The sequence below is a fragment of the Lolium rigidum genome, chromosome 2 (assembly GCF_022539505.1).
Source record: "Lolium rigidum isolate FL_2022 chromosome 2, APGP_CSIRO_Lrig_0.1, whole genome shotgun sequence".
NCBI lineage: Eukaryota > Viridiplantae > Streptophyta > Magnoliopsida > Poales > Poaceae > Lolium > Lolium rigidum.
Genome location: NC_061509.1, coordinates 13,523,448 through 13,543,184, shown reverse-complemented (window position 1 = coordinate 13,543,184; position 19,737 = coordinate 13,523,448). Strand labels below are relative to the sequence as shown.

General features: G+C 45.7%; 1 protein-coding gene across 1 annotated transcript; it reads right to left on the bottom strand.

Moving 5' to 3' along the window:
- Positions 1 to 16,001: 16,001 nt before the first annotated feature.
- LOC124689233 (auxin-responsive protein SAUR21-like) lies at positions 16,002 to 16,391 on the bottom strand. The gene has a single exon (XM_047222789.1). The coding sequence runs from the start codon at positions 16,389 to 16,391 to the stop codon at positions 16,002 to 16,004; it is 390 nt and encodes a 129-aa protein (XP_047078745.1).
- Positions 16,392 to 19,737: the final 3,346 nt, after the last annotated feature.

Below are 19,737 nucleotides of genomic sequence, written 5' to 3'. Positions count from 1 at the left end.
CATCATCCGGAGGTTATTTCTCTGAGCATTGAGATCACTCGGAACGCGCTCAGAGGTGTATCTCCGGATCATCTCACAGACATAGTATCCACACAGATTGGTTCCCGGTGGCTGCATATCGCCACCATTCCTAGCCTTTGACCGCATGAAATTTAGCTCTTTTTTGAATTCACCGACCTTTGTATCTGCGAACCGTCTCCAAACCCTACGAGGCAAAGAAAATTAAATGAACAAGAGAGTTATTAGTTAATTACTTGAAGCTTAATTAGGAAATGAACGAAATAGGCCGATCGATATAGAGCGCAAATGAATGAAAACAATTACTTTTGAATCATTCGTCTCATGTCGGCCCACTCCGTCTTATCCATATTCAGAGAGTCGTGGACGATACATTCTGATTTGTCAACTTTAATTACTAGCAGAATCCAGTGGAACCTGCGGACACGATACATGCACAGTACGTCATGCATAACTCATCGATTAGCCGGCCACATACCATGCATGGAGTAAACAAAAGAGAATGTGCTCAAGACATAAACACTCACCCAAAATGGTAAGAAAATAGAATATCACTTTTGAGTTCCTGCTTTTCAAGAAACCGCCACAGGTCTTTCTCCACGTCGGCGGGGTGATGCTTTAACGTATATCCATTAACGATGTGTGGGTCAATGAACCCAACATCATGGATGCTCCTTACTCTGCATTCCTTAATCTTCAATCTGCATGTATAATAGCGGACACAACAATATAGTTAGGACATATATATATATATATATATATATATATATATATATATATATATATATATATATATATATATATATATATAGTGCGAGGCAATATGAACGAGATGGGGTAGAAATAAATCACTTACAGAACGTAGCAACTGATGATAGATTTGTCGAGCTCGCGCAGATTGAAAAGCTGGAACAATTCACTCAGATGAATTTGTATAGAGTATTGTTTGAAGTGATGCTCATATCCAACTTCAGCAAAAATATAATCTTTGGCATTTTTATGTTTTATGTAACCCTTGTACCAGTTCAGCAGACCTTTCATTTGTGGAGGTAGATCCTCTTCTTGCGCAGGCTCGACGAGAGGCCCATTCTTCACATATGTAAGTACTACCTCCTTCACTGGCGCCTCATCAAGGCCTAACAGTTCACGAAGAGTAATACCTAAGTTGGCCGCTTGTTCTCTGGCACTCGTTACAGTCAATCCCTGTGCTGCCGCAGCTTCTATGATTTCGGGGCATCCGGACCGGCGGCTGTCACTATAAGCGGGGCAATCGATTGTTTACTTTGTTCCCCGAGCTGGGCAACAACTCATTTCCCGCTTTGTGCACTTTGTAATTCCGCTTTATCGGCCTCCTCTTTCTTCTCCTTGAATATGCGTGCTCGATTCTTTAGTTCACGTGCATAGTCGTCAGGCAGATTCTTTGCGGCTTGGGACGGTGTGTTCAAAAATGACTTAGCCCACTTCTTTTGCTCATCAGAAAATACTGGCTTGGGGTCGGGCTCTCTTTTCTTCTTGCAGCCCGCCTTCCATTTCTCTAAATCAGCAGTCGCGGCCGCCTCGACTTCCTCGGCACTACGTTCCCAAGGCCTCGTGGGGAGAGGCTTCAGTGATGGCTCCGGTACCTTTGTTTTCTTAGGTACGTAAGGGTCCGGGTTAATAATCCAGGACTGCTGCTTCGCTTCTTCGCCGGAGGTGGATTGGGGGCGGCGTCGCTACGCCGCCCGGGGCGGACTAGGGGCGGCGGCTGCTTGCCCGCCGGAGGTGAATTGGGGGGCGGCGTCGGCTGACGTGAAGGAGGTGTAGGTGAAGCACCACCACCACCACCGCCACCGCCGCCACCACCACCACCGTAGGGGGGTGGACTTGTTGGCGCCTCGCCTGGAAACTTGATAAACTTCTTCTACCATAGAATGAACTGGCGCTTGACATCTCCAAGTCTTGTCGCCCCTTCAGGTGTAGCAATGTCAATGTCCAGGTCCTCAAACCCTTGGACTATGTCCTCCACCGTGACACGAGCATAGCCATCTTGAATGGGGTTGTTGTGGTGGAGTGCTCCAGGTGGTAAAGCACTGCCGATGGCTACCTTCATGGACATGTTCCCGATAGGATAATACAGATGACATGCTTTCATCTCCTTTATGTCGTCCACGGGGTAGCGAGGAGGCTCCGGTGCAGTAATTTCGACCACCAGAGGCTCCGGTGCAGTAATTTCGATCGTCGGTGCACTAGTCGGTGGGGCCTCCGTGGAAGCCACGCTGCTTCTCCGCTGCTGGCTTCCGAGATCCAATGGATGATCTTCATGTTGCGCCCGAGCTGCATCTCTTTCGGCTACTAGTACACTCACGGTTTTCTTCATGACATCCATTTCCGATGCCAACCGCGCCACAACATCTGCTTCCCGATCCATCTTTCTCTTACGGCTTCTGTAACCGTACGGGTCATCGTTGCGGGGAACCCTACTTTCCACGGAATGTGCCCCATGCCTCGTACACGTCCTCCGTGTTCGGGATTCCCGAGGGCTTTTGTCGGGGCGTCGTTCTCTCTGTTGAACTTGATCCTCCCTCTTGAGCATCCCTCATTTCCTCAATAAGCTTTTGGGTGGGTTTAATTATTTTGCCCTGGTAAACACACTCCCCTGTCTCCGGGTTCAGCGATCCCCCATGCCCGTACCACCAGCTTTTGGCCCTTGGGTCCCCTCCCTCCGTACCTGGACGGATTCCTCGCGCCCTCAGCTCGTTCTCCATCTTCTCCCACCTAGGCAGCCAAAAGCGATACCCTCCTGGGCCCCATAATATGATTGTACTCCTTCTTGGCCGCATTATCCTTATTTTTTCGATATTTCAAGGAACTGCTCCGATTTCTTTTGCTTCACAAATTCTGGCCAATCATGTTGCAGTTTCTCATATTGTCCTTTGAAATCCGGAGTCTTGCCCTGCTTGACAAAGTCATGGGCTAGATTTTGCTTGTATTTCCGGAATGCGTTGGACATCTTAGAAAGAGCGAACTGTTTGACTAGCTTGCACCTCTCCTTGTTTTCCTCAATCTTGTTACCCTCCTCATCGTATTTGCGGTATTCGGAGGTAGAACGAAATGTTCCATAAGCTTGTTGAAGCAATCTTTTTTTGTTCTCTTATCGACAAAAGTGAAACCAAGACGTGCCTTCTTTGGCTCATTCCACTCCTGGACGGTGATCGAGACGTTGTCTCTAACAACGGCTCCGCATTGGCTCATAAACTTGGTGGCGTTCTTGCGGGGCTCCAGCGGCCTGCCGGTTGCTTCCTCGACAACCTCGATGGTGCATGTTTCTCCTAGTTTCATCGTCTTGGTTGCGCCACGCTTTGACGACGTACTCGATTGTTTCGACGATCCGGCCGAGGGCTAAAATAAGAAAGAGAGTCGCGCGCGTTAGTACACACATATTTATTCAAATCGATCAGTTAGTTTGTATCACCAGAGGCTCAATGTATATATATACCTCGGCGCCGGAGGTGGTTGCTACTTCCAATTGAAGATCGCCGTTTATCGATGTTTCTTCGGCATCATCTTGCTGACGGCGCCCTTCATCTTCACCCTCAAGGTTCAGATAAGAAGAGATATCATCTTCTTCTTGTCCGGTCGGCACATATAGAATATCGCCGTTTATGATGCCGAACATATGGTCTTCAAGGTCCGGATCATAGTTGTCCATAATCGTGTCAGCTCTATCGTCCGACATATGTCAGTCCTGAAAACATGTAGTAAAAACAAATTAATTGTGTATATGCATTATCACATCTCTTCTACATATAAACAGAGAGGGCGACGAGGGAGGCGAGAGGGGGGACGCAGTGACCGCGTGACCGAGAGACCGGTGGCGGTGGCGAAAGGGCGGTGCCGGTGGCGGTGACGCGTATTAGATGTGTATATGCGGACGATCGACCTCGCCTCGCAGTGACCGCGTGACCGAGAGACCGGTGGCGGTGGCGAAAGGGTGGTGGCAGTGGAGGTGGCGGTGCCGATCCTCTCTCTCGTAAAAAAACAAAAAAACCCCACGCGTATACGGAGGGGGCGGCGAGGGGCCCTCGCCGCCCCCTCCATATACACGCGGGGTCGGTGGCGAAAGGGCGCTGGCGAAAGGGGGGCGGCAGCGGCGGCGCTCTCGGGCGAGGGCGACGACGTAGAAGACGACGGCGACGGAGATTGAGGCGGCCGGAGAGGCGTTCGCGGCGCGCGGAGACGTACGGGTTCGCGGCGCGCGGAGACGTACGGGTTCGCGGCGCGCGGAGACGTACGGGCGCGCGAGTAATTATAATTACGTGTCTTTAAGCTTTATTCCTTACAAAGTAATTATATTTTTAGAATTTTTAGAGTTATTTGTTAAGTTAATTAATTGTTAAGTTAATTTTTAGAGTTATTTGTTAAGTAATTATATTTTTAGAATTTTTAGAGTTATTTTAATTGTTAAGTTAAAAAAACAAAAAAAAACGAGAGAGAGGCAGGCGCCTGTGGCGCGCCCCGCCCTCTCTCTCTCCCGCGGCGCGCGGTACGGGTGTGGGCGCGCGGCGGAGGTGTGCGGCGGCGGTTAGGGTGGGCGGCGCCGGCGGACGGTAGGGTGTGGGCGCGCGGCGGCGCGCGGAGGTGTGCGGCGGCGGTGGAGGGGTGTGCGGCGGCGCGCGCGGTGGTGTGCGGCGAACGACGATGTTCGGCGCGCGCGGACAGAGTCGACGACGTACGGGGGCGGGTGGCGGCGGTCGATGGCGCGCGACGGCGTGCAGGGGCGTCGTCGAGGAGGCGTCGGCGGCGTCGTCGAGGCGGCAGAGGAGGCGTCGGCGGCGTCATCGAGAGGCGGCAGAGGAAGTCGATCTCTCACAATACACGAACGGGCGGAGGAAGAAGAACTGGCGCGGCCGTTCGGCCGCGCGATATTTATAGTGAGAGGGCTTTAGTCGCGGTTGGGGTCACCAACCGCGACTAAAGCCTTTTTTCGCCCCATTTGAGGTTCCCGCGGAACCTTTTTCGAAATTATTTCGTTTTCTAAATGTGAAAAATAAAACTAATTCAATTCAAAATTTTAAAAATACAAATAATATATCAAAAAATTCAGAAAAATAAAACTAATTCATTTCAAAATATTAAAAATACAAATTATATATCAAAAAATTAAGAAAAATAAAACTAATTCATTTCAAAATGTTTAAAATACATATAATATATCAAAAAATTCAGAAAAATAAAACTAATTCAATTCAAAATTTTAAAAATACAAATAATACATCAAAAAATTCAGAAAAATAAAACTAATTCAATTGAAAATCTTAAAAATACAAATAATATATCAAAAAATTCAGAAAAATAAAACTAATTCAATTCAAAATTTTAAAAATACAAATAATACATCAATAAATTCATAAAAATAAAACTAATTCAATTCAAAATCTTAAAAATACAAATAATATATCAAAAAATTCAGAAAAATAAAACTAATTCAATTCAAAATTTTAAAAATACAAATTATCAAAAAATTCATAAAAATAAAACTAATTCAATTCAAAATTTCTTCCCGGCCGCCTCTGTCTTCTCGTTGGCCCCCTCTTCCCGCCGACCCCCTCTTCCCGCCTCGTCTTCCCGCCATTTCTTCCCTGTCTTCCCGCCTCTTTCTTCCCGCCAATTTCTTCCCGCCAATTTCTTCCCGCCTCTTTCTTCCCGCCACTTTCTTCCCGCCTCGTGTCTTCCCGCTCCCATTTTTCCCGCCATTTGTCACTACATATATGTAGCCCGGCTTGGCCAGCATTATCACATCTCTACAATCATCACTCTCTCATGGCTTCCACCGCACCCACTCTAACCTACCGGCGAGGTGGAGGAGCTTTGCGCCTCGAACTACCCTTGCCCACCGGGCTACCGCGTCCCCGCCGGGCCGGAGCCTAAGCGCCGGCGGCGTGCCGGTCCCTCCCGTCCCTCGAGGTGCTGCGCGCCGGGCGGCCATCACGAACCACTACTACCTCGACCTCACGCCGGAGCGGCGGATGAATCCCCGCCGGCATCCCGATAACCGAGCATACTTGGGACGCCTTCTTCATCAATCGGCGTGAGAGGGCGCTCGCCGGGTATGAGGAGGACGGTCCGCCTCCCGGAAACTTCCACGAGGCCGGCCGTCGGCTATGGTGGTACGGCCGGACTCGCAGAGCGTCATGGACTACATCACGACCGGCGATATCCCCGCCTGCGCTACCCTCGGTTCGAGCCACGAGCGCCGCCCGACGACGGCGACGACGGCAGCGACGACGACGGCGGCAACTTAGAAGGCGACGACTACCGGTACAACGGCGGCGGCTATGAAGACTACGAGTATGCATATTATATGCCTAGGCGGGAGTATGGCCGAATCACTCCAAATTTCATGTATCATCAGTGCTATCTCGAGTCAATTGAATCATTCGAAAATGGACACCAAACACATCACGGGTAATATAATTCACATGATCCATTCAACAAAGTTTGGTACAATAAATTATTACACATCATTTCTTTCCTTGTGTCCCCGCTTGCTTACGATTGTGCCGTATCCATGGAGCATCCTCATCATTTAACTTAATGCTTGGGTCGGTGTTCACTTTGAAGGGCGGAATTTCAGCAAACATATTATAATCTTCGACATGACTGTCTTGTCCTCCACTCCCACGATGTTTCTTTTCCCTGAAAGAACAATGTGGCGCTTTGGATCATCGCATGATGTACTGATCGTTTTCTTATCTTTCCGTTTCCTCGGTTTGCTACTCATGTCCTTCACATAGAAAACCTGAGCGACATCTTTCGCTAGGACGAATGGTTCGTCAAGGTAACCAAGATTGTTGAAATCCACCATTGTCATTCCGTATTGCTGGTCCACCTTTACCCCACCTCCCGTTAGCTTGAACCATTTGCACGGAACAAAGGGACCCTAAAGGAGGGTCCATAGTCAAGTTCCCATATCTCCTCTATGTAACCATAATATGTGACCTTTTGCCCATTCTCGGTTGCTTGCATCAAAGCGGACACCACTGTTTTGGTTGGTGCTCTTTTTATCTTGGGCGATCGTGTAAAATGTATTCCCATTTATCTCGTACCCTTGGAAAGTTGTTATAGTCGAAGATGGTGTCTTGGCCAACATGTACAGCTGATCTACAACATGATCGTCATTCATTAAATGTTTTCTCAACCAAGCTGCCGAAAGTCTCCATGTGGGCCTTCCTAATCCGGGATTCGGGCTTCCCGGGATTGTCCGAGCGTAAAATATTCTTGTGTTTCTCAAAGTACGGAGCCACCAAGCTGGAATTGGTCGGAAGCTGTGTGGTGTGCTTCGGTCGGAGAATGGCCGTTCATACATATCGTTGATTTCCTTCCGATCGTGCCTTTTCCACTTAGTCTCCCCTCGTGCCGCGATCGAGGAAGACCAATCGGCTTAAGGTCGGGAACAAAGTCAACACAAAACTCAATTACCTCCTCATTTTCATAGCCCTTGGCGATGCTTCCTTCTGGCCTAGCACGGTTACGAACATATTTCTTTAATATTCCCATGAACCTCTCGAAGGGGAACATATTGTGTAGAAATACAGGATCGAGAATGGAAATCTCATCGACTAGGTGAACCAGGAGGTGCGTCATAATATTGAAGAAGGATGGCGGGAATACCAACTCGAAACTGACAAGACATTGGATCACATCGTTCTGTAACCGTGGTAGAACTTCCGGATTGATTACCTTCTGAGAGATTGCATTGAGGAATGCACATAGCTTCACAATGGCTACTCTAACATTTTGCGGCAGGAGCCCCCTCAAAGCAATCGGAAGCAATTGCGTCATAATCACGTGGCAGTCGTGAGACTTCAGGTTTTGGAACTTTTTCTCCGCCATGTTTATTATTCCCTTTATATTGGACGAGAATCCGGAAGGAACCTTCATACTGCTCAGGCATTCAAAAAAGATGACCTTCTCTTCTTTGGTCAGAGCGTAGCTGGCACGACCTTGAAACCGTTCCGGATGCCGGTCATCAGGGTCTTTCAAACTTTGCTGGTCCTGCCGTGCTTCCTTTGTATCATTTGACTTTCCATACACGCCCAAGAAGCTTAGGAGGTTCATGCAAATATTCTTCGTAACGTGCATCACGTCGATTGCAGAGCGGACTTCTAGGACTTTCCAATATTCTAGCTCCCAGAATATAGATTTCTTCTTCCACATGGCTGCGTGCCCGTCGGCTCCCTTCGGAACCGATTGTCCGCCGGGACCCTTTCCAAAGATGACTTTCAAATCCTTGACCATATCAAATACCTCGGCACCGGTGTGTTCCGCGAGGCTTCGGCCGGTGATCTGCCTTGCCATTGTAATGCTTGCCTTTCTTTCTTCTTGGATGACCTTTCGGAAGAAATCGACGATGCCCAAGGTACACGTTCTTCTTACAATTTGGCAAATGTACACTTTCGGTCTCATGTAAGCGGTGCGTGCATGCATTGTATCCCTTATTTGACGAGTCCGAAAGGTTACTAAGAGCAGGCCAATTGTTGATGGTTACGAAAAGCAACGCTCGTAGGTCAAATTCCTCTTCTTTGTGCTCATCCCACACACGGACACCAGGTCTGCCCCACAGCTGTAAAAGTTCATCAACTAATGGTCTTAGGTACACATCGATGTCGTTGCCGGGTTGCTTCGGACCTTGGATGAGCACTGGCATCATAATCAACTTCCGCTTCATGCACAACCAAGGAGGAAGGTTGTAGATGCATAGAGTCACGGGCCAGGTGCTATGGCTGGAGCTTTGCTCGCCAAAAGGATTCATGCCATCCGTACTTAGACCAAATCTTATGTTCCTTGCGTCAGCTGCAAAATCTTTGAACTCTCTCTCGATCTTTCTCCATTGCGTTCCATCTGCGGGGTGTCTCAACTCCCCGTCCGACTTACGGTCCTCTTTGTGCCATCGCAACAACTTGACATGCTCTTTGTTCCTGAACAGACGTTTCAACCGTGGTATTATAGGAGCATACCACATCACCTTGGTGGGAACCCTCTTCCTGGGTTTCTGGCCCTCAACATCGTCACCAGGGTCATCGCCTCTGATCTTATAACGCAATGCAGTGCATACCGGGCATTCATTCAAATTCTCGTATTCACCGCGGTAGAGGATGCAGTCGTTGATGCATGCATGTATCTTCGGAACCTCTAAACCTAGAGGGCGAGACAACCTTCTTTGCTTCGTACGTCTTGCCGGGCAACTCGTTATTCTTTGGAAACATATTCTTCAACATTTTCAGCAAGTTTTCAAATGCCGAGTCAGCTACACCTGCATGTGCCTTCCATTTCAGCAAATCCAGTATGCAGCCCAGCTTTTTCAGACCATCATCGCATCCGGGGTACAGCGCCTTCCTGTGATCCTCTAACATGCGATCCAAATTCTCCCTCTCCTTTTCAGTTTCGCGAGCGTCTCCATGCATCGGCAATGGTCCGACCAAGATCATCAACGGGATCATCACGTGCCTCTTCTTCACCTTCCCTTCACCTTCCCCTTCACCTTCAGCATCCTCCATGAAAGTATCACCGAAATGAGCAAGATAGCTTTCATCGATGAAATCATCCCCTTCTTCATCTTCTTCCATTATAACCCCTCTTTCTCCATGCTTGGTCCAACAATTATAGCTTGGCATGAAACCGTGCCGAAGCAGGTGCATGTGAACATCTCTTGAGGAAGAGTAACCCTTCGATTCTTACGGTTAACACATGGACGAGATAACAAACCCCCCTGCTTGTTCGCATTAGCCACTACGAGGAAATCTTTCAAACCCGTAGTGAACTCGCCGGAGAGTCGGTTACCGTACATCCATTGCCGATTCATCTGCATTATTATAATATAAAATATATAATTAACTATCATGCATTTGTTAAACTAACTAGCTACAAACAATATAAATTAAACAATGAACTACACACATGCATATTTTATCAATGACACATCAAAGGTTCAAGTTGCTAACCGCGATCGAGGAGGAAAAAATAAATGAGAAAGCTCAAGTGTGGCTCCAACACTTCATATCATGTTTGTTTCATGCTCTTGGGGCATTTCATCAAACACCTTATGTGCATAAGAGGAACCAAAAGCAAACCTAACACCCACTTGTGAAGTTTGTGAAGAGAATGGCTCCAAATGGCTAAGTGTTGGCTGCTGGATGGGTATATATAGGGGAGGGGCTTTAGTCCCGATTGGCACAGCCAACCGCGACTAAAGGCCTTCGGGCACCTTTAGTCGCGGTTGGCCCGGCCAACCGCGACTAAGCCCCCACGTGCACCAGCTGGCCACCGAGCGCCCTGGTCCCAGGCCTTTGGTCGCGGTTCGCCTCCCGAACCGCGACTAAAGGTCCCATTAGTCGCGGTTCCTATAGCTTCGCGACTTATGGGGCTGGACGGAAGCCTGTTTTTCTACCAGTGTAAGCTTTAGTCCAAGTAATCTCATATACGTTAAATGTATGTTGCCAAGTCATCTTAGAAGCACCTAATGTTTGCGAGGAAAGAAAAAACGGTAAACAAACTACTCCTTCAAATCCATATTACTTGTAGCTGAAATAAAATGCATGCGAACCAAAGAAGACAATAAGACCTCATGGAACACATAGCTAGTGGAAATTTCTTTACGCATGCCAAGAAGACGGTAAGACACTCATTGGATAAGAGAAACCCTATTTCACCTAGAAAACAATAATACAAGAGAAACCTTTTCCAAAAAAACTGATCAACAAAAGACGTGTAGAAACAATCGCCATGCATAGGCGGCGACGGTGAGTGGCCGAAAGAGGACGAAAAGAAGATATTATATTCGTGGTGGATGAGTAATTAAGGGCAGACCGCACGGTTCAATGAGTGGTGCGGGGTACGAATAGCACTAGAGGTTACTCACTCCCCTTAAATAAATACACCCTAATTACTGTTCAAGTAAAAAAATACTTTGACTAATTTTTAATAAGAAATGATATATTAAGATAATCATATAGAAATAGTGTTATAAATGTTAAAACTACTTTTTATTTAAGCTATATTCTTTCATATCTTTTTAGGTCTCAGTTGATCTCTAATGATTAACTGTCATACCTAGCATATGGTTCGAGCGATGCATACAACACCACCGAGGACGGTGATAGAAATTCATCGCCATCTTGTTGACAAGATCTAGAAACCACCATCCAGATCTGGTCCAGCATATCCGCGCAGTTGCACCAATGCGCTCACCCCGGATGTTGCCGTCTCCGCTATCTTCCACTGACCATCTTGAAGGTGTAGATCGATGCGTCGACTGTCGTCACGACATCCAATGAAACCACCGTAGTGCTAAGCAGCACCACCGCCCTCACCTATGCACGTTCAGGTCGTCGTTGATACACAATGGAACCATGCCACCGAATACAATCTGCCGCGACAGCTTGAAGGCTCCGGAAGATATGTCTTGTGTAGAACCTACGGATCAGTTATGACTTAGCGTAGCACCTGTCGGCCAGGCATGACTTGACATCTCCGTCGAAAAATCTGTGCAAGGCGAAGTCGCACCCCCATCGCCACCACCATACAACATGACCCTCCAACCACGTTCGACTTCAAAAACGATGCCCACAAGAGGGTCATGGCATGGATGTCACCATCGTCCAATCGGAGGCACCGTATCTGAGGTTTCCCCCAGAGCAAGGATGGGAGGGAGACAAGCACCCGATCCTAGGAAAACACCTCAAGAGGTAAACGATGCGCACATACATCATCGTGGTCAGCTCTGGCCAATATCTAGAGCAAACTTGCATTTGGCACCCACTCGCCGAGACTCTCCAGTTAACCAGTCCACCTTCAGCCCTTGCCCCTTGGCGCCGGCCAATCGTGGCTAGGGTGGCCCCATCCTCATCAGTGGCCAAGTCTGGCTGCCCACGGTGCCCCCCTGTCGCGTGCTCCTGCTAGACGCTGAGACGATGAAGATGTTCCAGGCCACCACGTCACGCTAGCAATGCCACGATGACCCATTCACCGCTGCCACCTGTTGGACCGCCGGAAACACCATGGTGCCCAGCAAAAAGCACGAACAGCGTTAACGTGCACACCCGCTTCCCATTCCATGATATGAAGGCCTGCCCAGCCCCAGATGGATCACGGGCAGGCTCGAGGTCATTGTCGTTGCGGCAGCAGGGGCGCCTCCCCTGCAGGGAGACCGCGTCTCCGCCGTGCCACACGCTCTATCGGTGTCCCGCAACACCGCGCCACCAAATCGCCGATGAATCCGTGTGCAACCGCCCTGCCTAAGAACACGTCGCCACCGTACAAGGGAGCGAACCCCGCTGCCGCCATCATCCCCCTACCCGGGCTTTGCCCAGCAGGTCTTCAACGGTTCACGATATCAGAGACGGCAGTTACCTTGCTTGGCCGCGCAAATGCGATCACCTTCGAGTTGCTCCGTGTGACCTGGAGGTACCGTTTCCTGTTGTGTTTTTCTGAAAATGGGGGAAATTTTACTTTTCGGCACTTGGCACCAACTAAGGATGCACACAACCATTAAGCATGAGTCCTAGAGTTTTTAATCTTGATTAAGATTAAATCCTAATCCTCCAGATAAATTTCATAAGTACCAGAACCAGCCTAGGTGATAAGTATAAATAGAAACTTCAATTCGTATCCATGAGGATTTGAACGCATGTGTTAAATTTATACATCTACTTTCGCAACCTGTTGAGCTAGGCTCACTTCCTAAATGCATACAGGGCAATACGGCACCCTTTTCACGTTTTGGAGTGCGATAGTACTGCATATACAATTCAGGTTCCTTAAGATCATGTGGCAATATCATAGTGACCGAGGGTGAGGAGGGTTGCTTGCGATGACTAATCACGTAAATCAAGCTAAATGGCATAATACCAGCTTAAGTAGGTCCTCAACTTTGGAAGCTGCATGTTTTTTATAAAGGGCGTTTTATTATTTGAAAGATTTAAGCTTACACCTAGTCTTTGCATAGCTGAGATAAACACAGCTACACAAACATTGACGTCCAATGGTGGACGAAAGGTAAACTATAAAATGCACAATACAGTCGATCAAGTCAGAACCAGAACGAACGCCTAGGGTGGTGGAGATCCAATCAACAAATTACGCTACTACCCGTGTTGCAAAAACAAATCCCTCTCTATGTCCTCCAAATGTGTAGATACCTCCATAAATAAATCACATTTTTCAACGCGCTGAATAGACAACCATAAATGGAGCAAAATAGTGCATAGGTGAAAGGACATGGCTGCCACCTAGGTGTGAATAGGAGGTTTGAAACTTCTAAAATAAAGGCTTCGAAAAATGTGGAATAAAACTATTGTTTTAATATGTGAAGCACACAACTTATTGGATACCCCAGAAACACCACCAAGCAGTCTAGGACTGAAATACCCAAGAGAAACAAGCTACGGGTACAAGCAGCTGAAGGAAGATACTCATAAACTTTAATTTCCACGTACGTGGAGAAATCAAAATGATGAACCTAATGCAATGGCAAGTCCTTCACTATAAATTCCACCAAAGCTATAAGATCTTATGGGGGAATAAGAGGGAAAGAGGAAAGGAAATCCATAATGAACTCCAAGATCTAGATCTACTATATTCCTCTCACTTAGAATATTGATTGGCAGAAATGTAGATCTAGATCTTCTCTCACTTTTCCCTTGAAAAGATTCAAGAAGCATAAGAGAAATAGGGAAGTAGGGCAAGCTTTGAAGGTTAAAAATGGAGGAGGGAGATTAGGAAAGAAGCAACTCACCCATGGAAAGAAGGGGAGCTTTTTATAGGTTACCCGACAAAGTATAACCGTTACAACCACTTAACACCGGAGACTCTGCCCCCATATAGAACATAAGGTAGACTTGAAAACAGAGAGACCACGTTCAGACCGGAGTCTTCGGCCGTGGGAAAGACAGAGCTGAAATCAAAACAACTACAACTTGAGCATCCGAATTCCGATATTAATGATCTTGGGCTCGTTTTGAAGCTAGAAGCAAGATCTACAATATCATGAAGAGAACCAACATAGTACAGAAAGGGAGGATATAACTCAATGAAGAAAATTTGACATATCTAAAAGAACATACAGGTGAAAACTCCAATAACAAAAACGCAATAGATAATGCAAATGAAATCCGTTTTCGATGAACATGAGCTTGTCACGGAGATTTAAAAAATCTCTAAATCCTCCAATGGATAAGTATCAAATAAGAAACAACAAATATGATGACAATGATGTAAAAGTTTGAGCTCTCTCTGAATGGTACGATTAAGTTACTCATTCGAGAGCCCCTCTTGATAGTACGGCTATCTATCATATAAACTGATCTCACAACTAAACTTGGGACCGCTAAGAAAAAACCAATCAAGAACAAACCTTTTCTTTGCGCATATTTCACTTGATCTTGATGATGATGATTTTGTCCACCTCAAGATGAAATGTCTTTCTTGCTTGCACTTGCTTTTTGAAGTCTTGCGATTGCTCCGCCATATTCCACTATGGGAGAGCTTATATTTAGACATATCCTCACATATCTATGATCTCCATAAGGACGGGAAGCTTAAAGCATATGATCTCTTTAAGATGGCTCATCTTAAACTTGCACATATTTTCTTATTTCTTCATTATGTTGATGTTTTGAAGATAAACATGAGAGCTCACTCTAGCTTCTTCTTCAAGACATATTTACCACTTGATAATTCTTCATTTTCTTCTTCTTGCATCCTTGAAGCCAACATATGGTTCTATAATTGCCTATGAAAAAGTTCGACAAATATAACTCAATGCAAAAGTTAGTTCATAGCGATTGACATTAATTACCAAAACCACACATGAGAACACCAAGAACTTTGAGCCGGTAGAGAACCTGCAAGAGAGAAAAATAATTTATCATTAAAACCCTTATTATTTATACATAGTCACATCGACTAAATAATGGCAAGCTCTCCCGCCCTAATAAGTTTCGTAAACCTATGATCCACCCCATTTAGCCAGTTGCCGAATATAGTAGCAACGTTACATGGTGGATATAAGGTAAAACCTATTTGGATGACTAACCATATAGATCTAGCAAACTTGCACTAGAAGACTATGTGTTGATAGTATTGTCATGATGAGAAATTGTCCTTATGATAATTAGAACTATTCGAAGATACCGCGTAAAAACTTTTATTTTTAGTGATATCTTTATTTTCTAATTTTTATTATTATCAACTGGCACGTTAGGCTAGATCATAGCACTATACATGGACCCCGCATAGAATTTGCCACTCTCGTGTAGATTCTAATAAAACTTGTCAGTTCCATGCACTAACTAGACCATATCTAGATGCTGAAGCAAAACATTCCAAGATGCTAGTTTTGGACCAACAAGTTTTTTCTGAACGTCACATTCGGAGGTAAAGTTTCCATCAAATTTGCTAAATTATTCGACTTAGGAAGCACAATATTGTATATAAGTATATTGCATGATATTGTTCGTGGAGAGTGGCATTACCAAGCCACTTATCCAGAACCTTATACATTGCAAAATAACCCCATTAAATCAGTGAATCCATCCATTGCTGATCGGCATATCTATATATAGCTCAGAATATCAGATCTTCCGATCAGAACAAGAGGATGCATGCAGGCAACGTAATTAATCAATCATCTTCATTTTAAATCAAATCATCATTCATCCGTTCAATTTCAGAGCCCTCACAGGAACATAATTAGACTCAGGAGACACACTATCTATCTACTGCTAGCTCCACCACAGACAAATCATCATGTGTGAAAACGAAAACCAAAACCAAAACGAATGGTGATCCGGAATCGGATGGATGGATGGGATGACATGGATCATCGCACGACGGCGCGCGCGGACAGGCATGGCACCCATCCATCCAAACGATATAGGCAACAAAAATGCTTCTCCCATGCCACCGTACGTGATCGGTCGCACGGCGATTAGCTAGGCCTTGCTTGATCACCAGTTCACCGACGCGCTTCTCCTCCCGCCGACCGCGCTCCGGCGCCGCTGCCTCGACTCATCGGGCAGGAGCGCCGCGACGGTGGCGACGAAGTCCTCCTCGCAGCAGGGGATGCGGAGCCCGCCGGCCTGGCCGAACCCGAACTCCTCGGCGGCACGCTCCATGAGCGCCCGGAAGGCTGGCTGGCAGAGGAGGCTCATGGGCACCACGAACCGCCGAGCCTCCGCGCCCACGTACACCGCGAAGTACCCTTTGGGCACCGTGCCGGTCGATTCGCCGTCGAGGAGCAGCGCCGCGCGCAGGCTCTGGCCGTCCCTCTCCGGCGACGACGACTTCCTCCCGCCCAGGCCCAGCTTCGGTGCCCGGAAGTATCCCATCATCAACATAGTGCCTGCTGCCTCTAGGAAACAAAGATCAAGCCTTGCGGTGCCAGGAAACGGCGATCCTCAGGATCTTGGGTGTGGAAGCAGCAAAGAACTGGAGGAGGGAGAGTGGTTGGTGATCGGTGCGATGTTGGCTCTGCTCCAAGAAGCTCGCTAGGAGGGGATTAAGAAGAGGATGACGAGGAGGAAGGGGGAGGGATCAAAGCATGTGATGGGTTGGGGTTCTTGGCCGGGCAGCATGTGTAGATATATCGTGGCTGCTGGGGTTGGTTGGGGTGTGAGGACAATGAGAGGGCTTTGTTCTTCGGAGTCTACATAGCTGGAGCGCCTTGTAGCAAGTGTATAATTTTGTATGCGCTTGGAAACTAACCCATTGATTGCTACGCGTACAACGCACATGCTAGCTAGAACTTGCTGATAATACCAGGTATTTTTAGTGCCACACGGATGTTGTAATGTTGAGTTGCATGCATCAACTAAGCAGATCAAGTGAAATGGGAAAATGCACTTCGACGTGAAAACTTAACAACACGCGTTAATTTTGTATTGCAAGTGTTAATTTTCGTAAGCGCATTGAGTTCGTCCTCGATCTGCAAAATTTAATAGTAGAGAAAATATGTGGTGATACATTTCATGGAAGAAAAGATGATACTGCTAGGTTTTCCTAGTATGCAATGTAATGTTTATAAATATACTATTAGTAGCAACTACTATTTCTCTAAAAGACAAAAGTTATCCGGAGTCAAGGGTTTGCGTTCATATGTTCTCCAATAATTTCGTTTAGTTATTTGGATCCTTATTGCTAGGGTGGGTTTGATGATTCGGTTCAAGATTTATCTTACTCCCTCCATACCGGATTAATAGGCAATTACGCACTTCGAGAAATAAATTTGACTATAAATTTGGTCAACAAAACATGAGATATATGCCACAAAAATTATACCATTGGATTCATATTCAAAAAATGTTTCCAATAATATAATTTTTGTGATGTATATCTTATATTTTGTTGACTAAATTAGTAATCAAACTTGTTTCTCGAAGTACGTAATTGCCCATTAATCCGGTATGGAGGGAGTATTTAATTGGTTGTGGAATGAACGAGTCAATTAACTAGCTGTAGCTGTACTAGCCAGCTATCTGTTCTTCAAGCAGTTTTGCTGTTTCAGTTTCAGTTATCCGTTTCTCCGAATAAACATGTTCCACGATAGCCTAATTTAAGGGTTTTAGTTTTATATAAAGTTCATTGTCTTGCAGAAATGAGCTTCTCTGTATAAAACCCTTGCAAACGAAAGAGAAATACTCCCTCCCTTCACAGAATAATGTCACAGATTAATCTAAATTTAAATGTTTCCATAGATACATTTAAATTTAGACAAACTTATGACATCTTTTTATTGAGAGAGGTGGTACTTGGAAGCTCGCCGTAAGGCATGGTGGAGATTAATATACATAGTAGACGCCAAGGCACTCATTTGGCTACAAGAGAGACCATTTTGACCTAAAAAGAAATACAAACTAGTGAAACCCTTTCGAAGGGAGCTGAATAAAGGCGCGTAGAAATTATCGTCGTGCGTTGGCGACGACAATGTTGACATTGCCAGAGTGGCTGGAAGAGGACAAAATGGTACGATCAGAAGAAGATATCGTAGTTTTCATAGATGGGTGCGCACGAAATGCGAAGGGTACGGTCGGATGAGGTACGGAATGACACTATGCGTTAGGTAGCATGCCATTTCCTCCTCTCGTTTCTCATTGATCTTCTTAAAGAAACAGATCCGAGTGATTCTTGGTATCTTTCCAGGTCTTAATCGATATCTGCTCTCTTGTACTTCTTTGGGTCATGCATACATGGCACCCTTTAAACAGTTTTCTTGTTTCAGAGTATATGACAGCGCCATAATCCATCCAGGGTTTCTAACTGGATAGCTGTACTGATTTGCTAGCTGTTCCTTAAACAGTCTTGTTGTTTCAGAGTAATCCGGGTTTTCCGAAGAAGCATGGGCATGGCTCATGCATGCCTAAGCTAGTTTTTTTTTTTTTTGCGGGTAATGTTTAAGCTAGTTAAGACTTAAAAATACAGGAATCATGTCTCTGTTTTAAATTCACCGACTAAGGTTGGTCTGATCTAACTATTCTCAGATCATTGAGCGTAAGACATGAAGTTCTCACTCGGCCACATACTGAAATATTTATTCACTTTCAAAATATCTATTGCTTGTGGGAGAAAAAAAATCTAATTCCCATAGAAATATGACAAGTTTTTCTTTTTTGAGTGGAGGAACTAATCGTTTTTATGAAATTCATGCGAAAATATGGGATATACTCACCCACCGAATGTATAGTGGAAATTAATCTACACAAACCAATAAAATGCCAAGAAATTCACACATGTATATCCCCATTGGCTACAAGAGAGGCCCCATTCCCAAGAAGGGGTGTGTAAAAATTACCGAGGTTGTGCGTCAGCCGGGACGTTGATGATAGTGGATGGAAGAAGAAGAGACGGTGAGATCGAAAGAAGATATTGTATTCTTCAAGGATGAGTGTGAAGGGTAAGGTACGGTCGGATGAATGTGACAAAGTACGGATGGCACTAGGGTACAAACAAAAAAAATCTTTCTTTACTCCTTACTACTCAAAATATTTATTTCACTTTCAAAACATCGTTGTTTTTGAGAGAAAATGTTATGTTTCTTGGTGATAGAAAATAATATTCTTATGAGGTTCGTGCAAAGCAAAGATATAGTCCATGAAACTCATGGTACCATGGTGGAAATTAATCTAGCAAGTCAAGAAAATGCCATGAAACTGATGCATGTATATATTTCCTCATTTGCCAAAAAGGAGGCATTACTTCCCAACAAGAAGAAGGGGCGTGTAACAACAAGAAGAAGGTGCGTCAGTGGCGACGTTGGTGACAGAGTGGAGCACGGAAGAAGAGAGATGGTACGGTCGATAGAAGATATTGTATTCTTCGTGGATTAGTGCGGAGGGTAAGGTACGGTTAAATGAATGCGAACAAGTACGGATAGCGCCAGGGTACAAACAACAAACTGTTTGTGTTCATACGTGCTCAGCAATAATTTCTCTAGTTATTTGGGTCAGGCTAGCTAGGATGCCAAGAGGTATATTTCAATAGTTATCTAATTTAATATGCCAAGGCATGGATGAGTCAAGTGGCTAGCTGTACTTCTGCTAGCTGTTCGATCTCCAAGCAATTTTGATGCTTCAGTTTTAGTAATCAGGTATTTTCCAAAGAAGCATATCATGTTCCGTTCTTGCCTAAATTAAGTGGGGATCGGTGGAGGAATCCATCTTTCAAGCGGGCCATCTTTCAGTTCTAAGT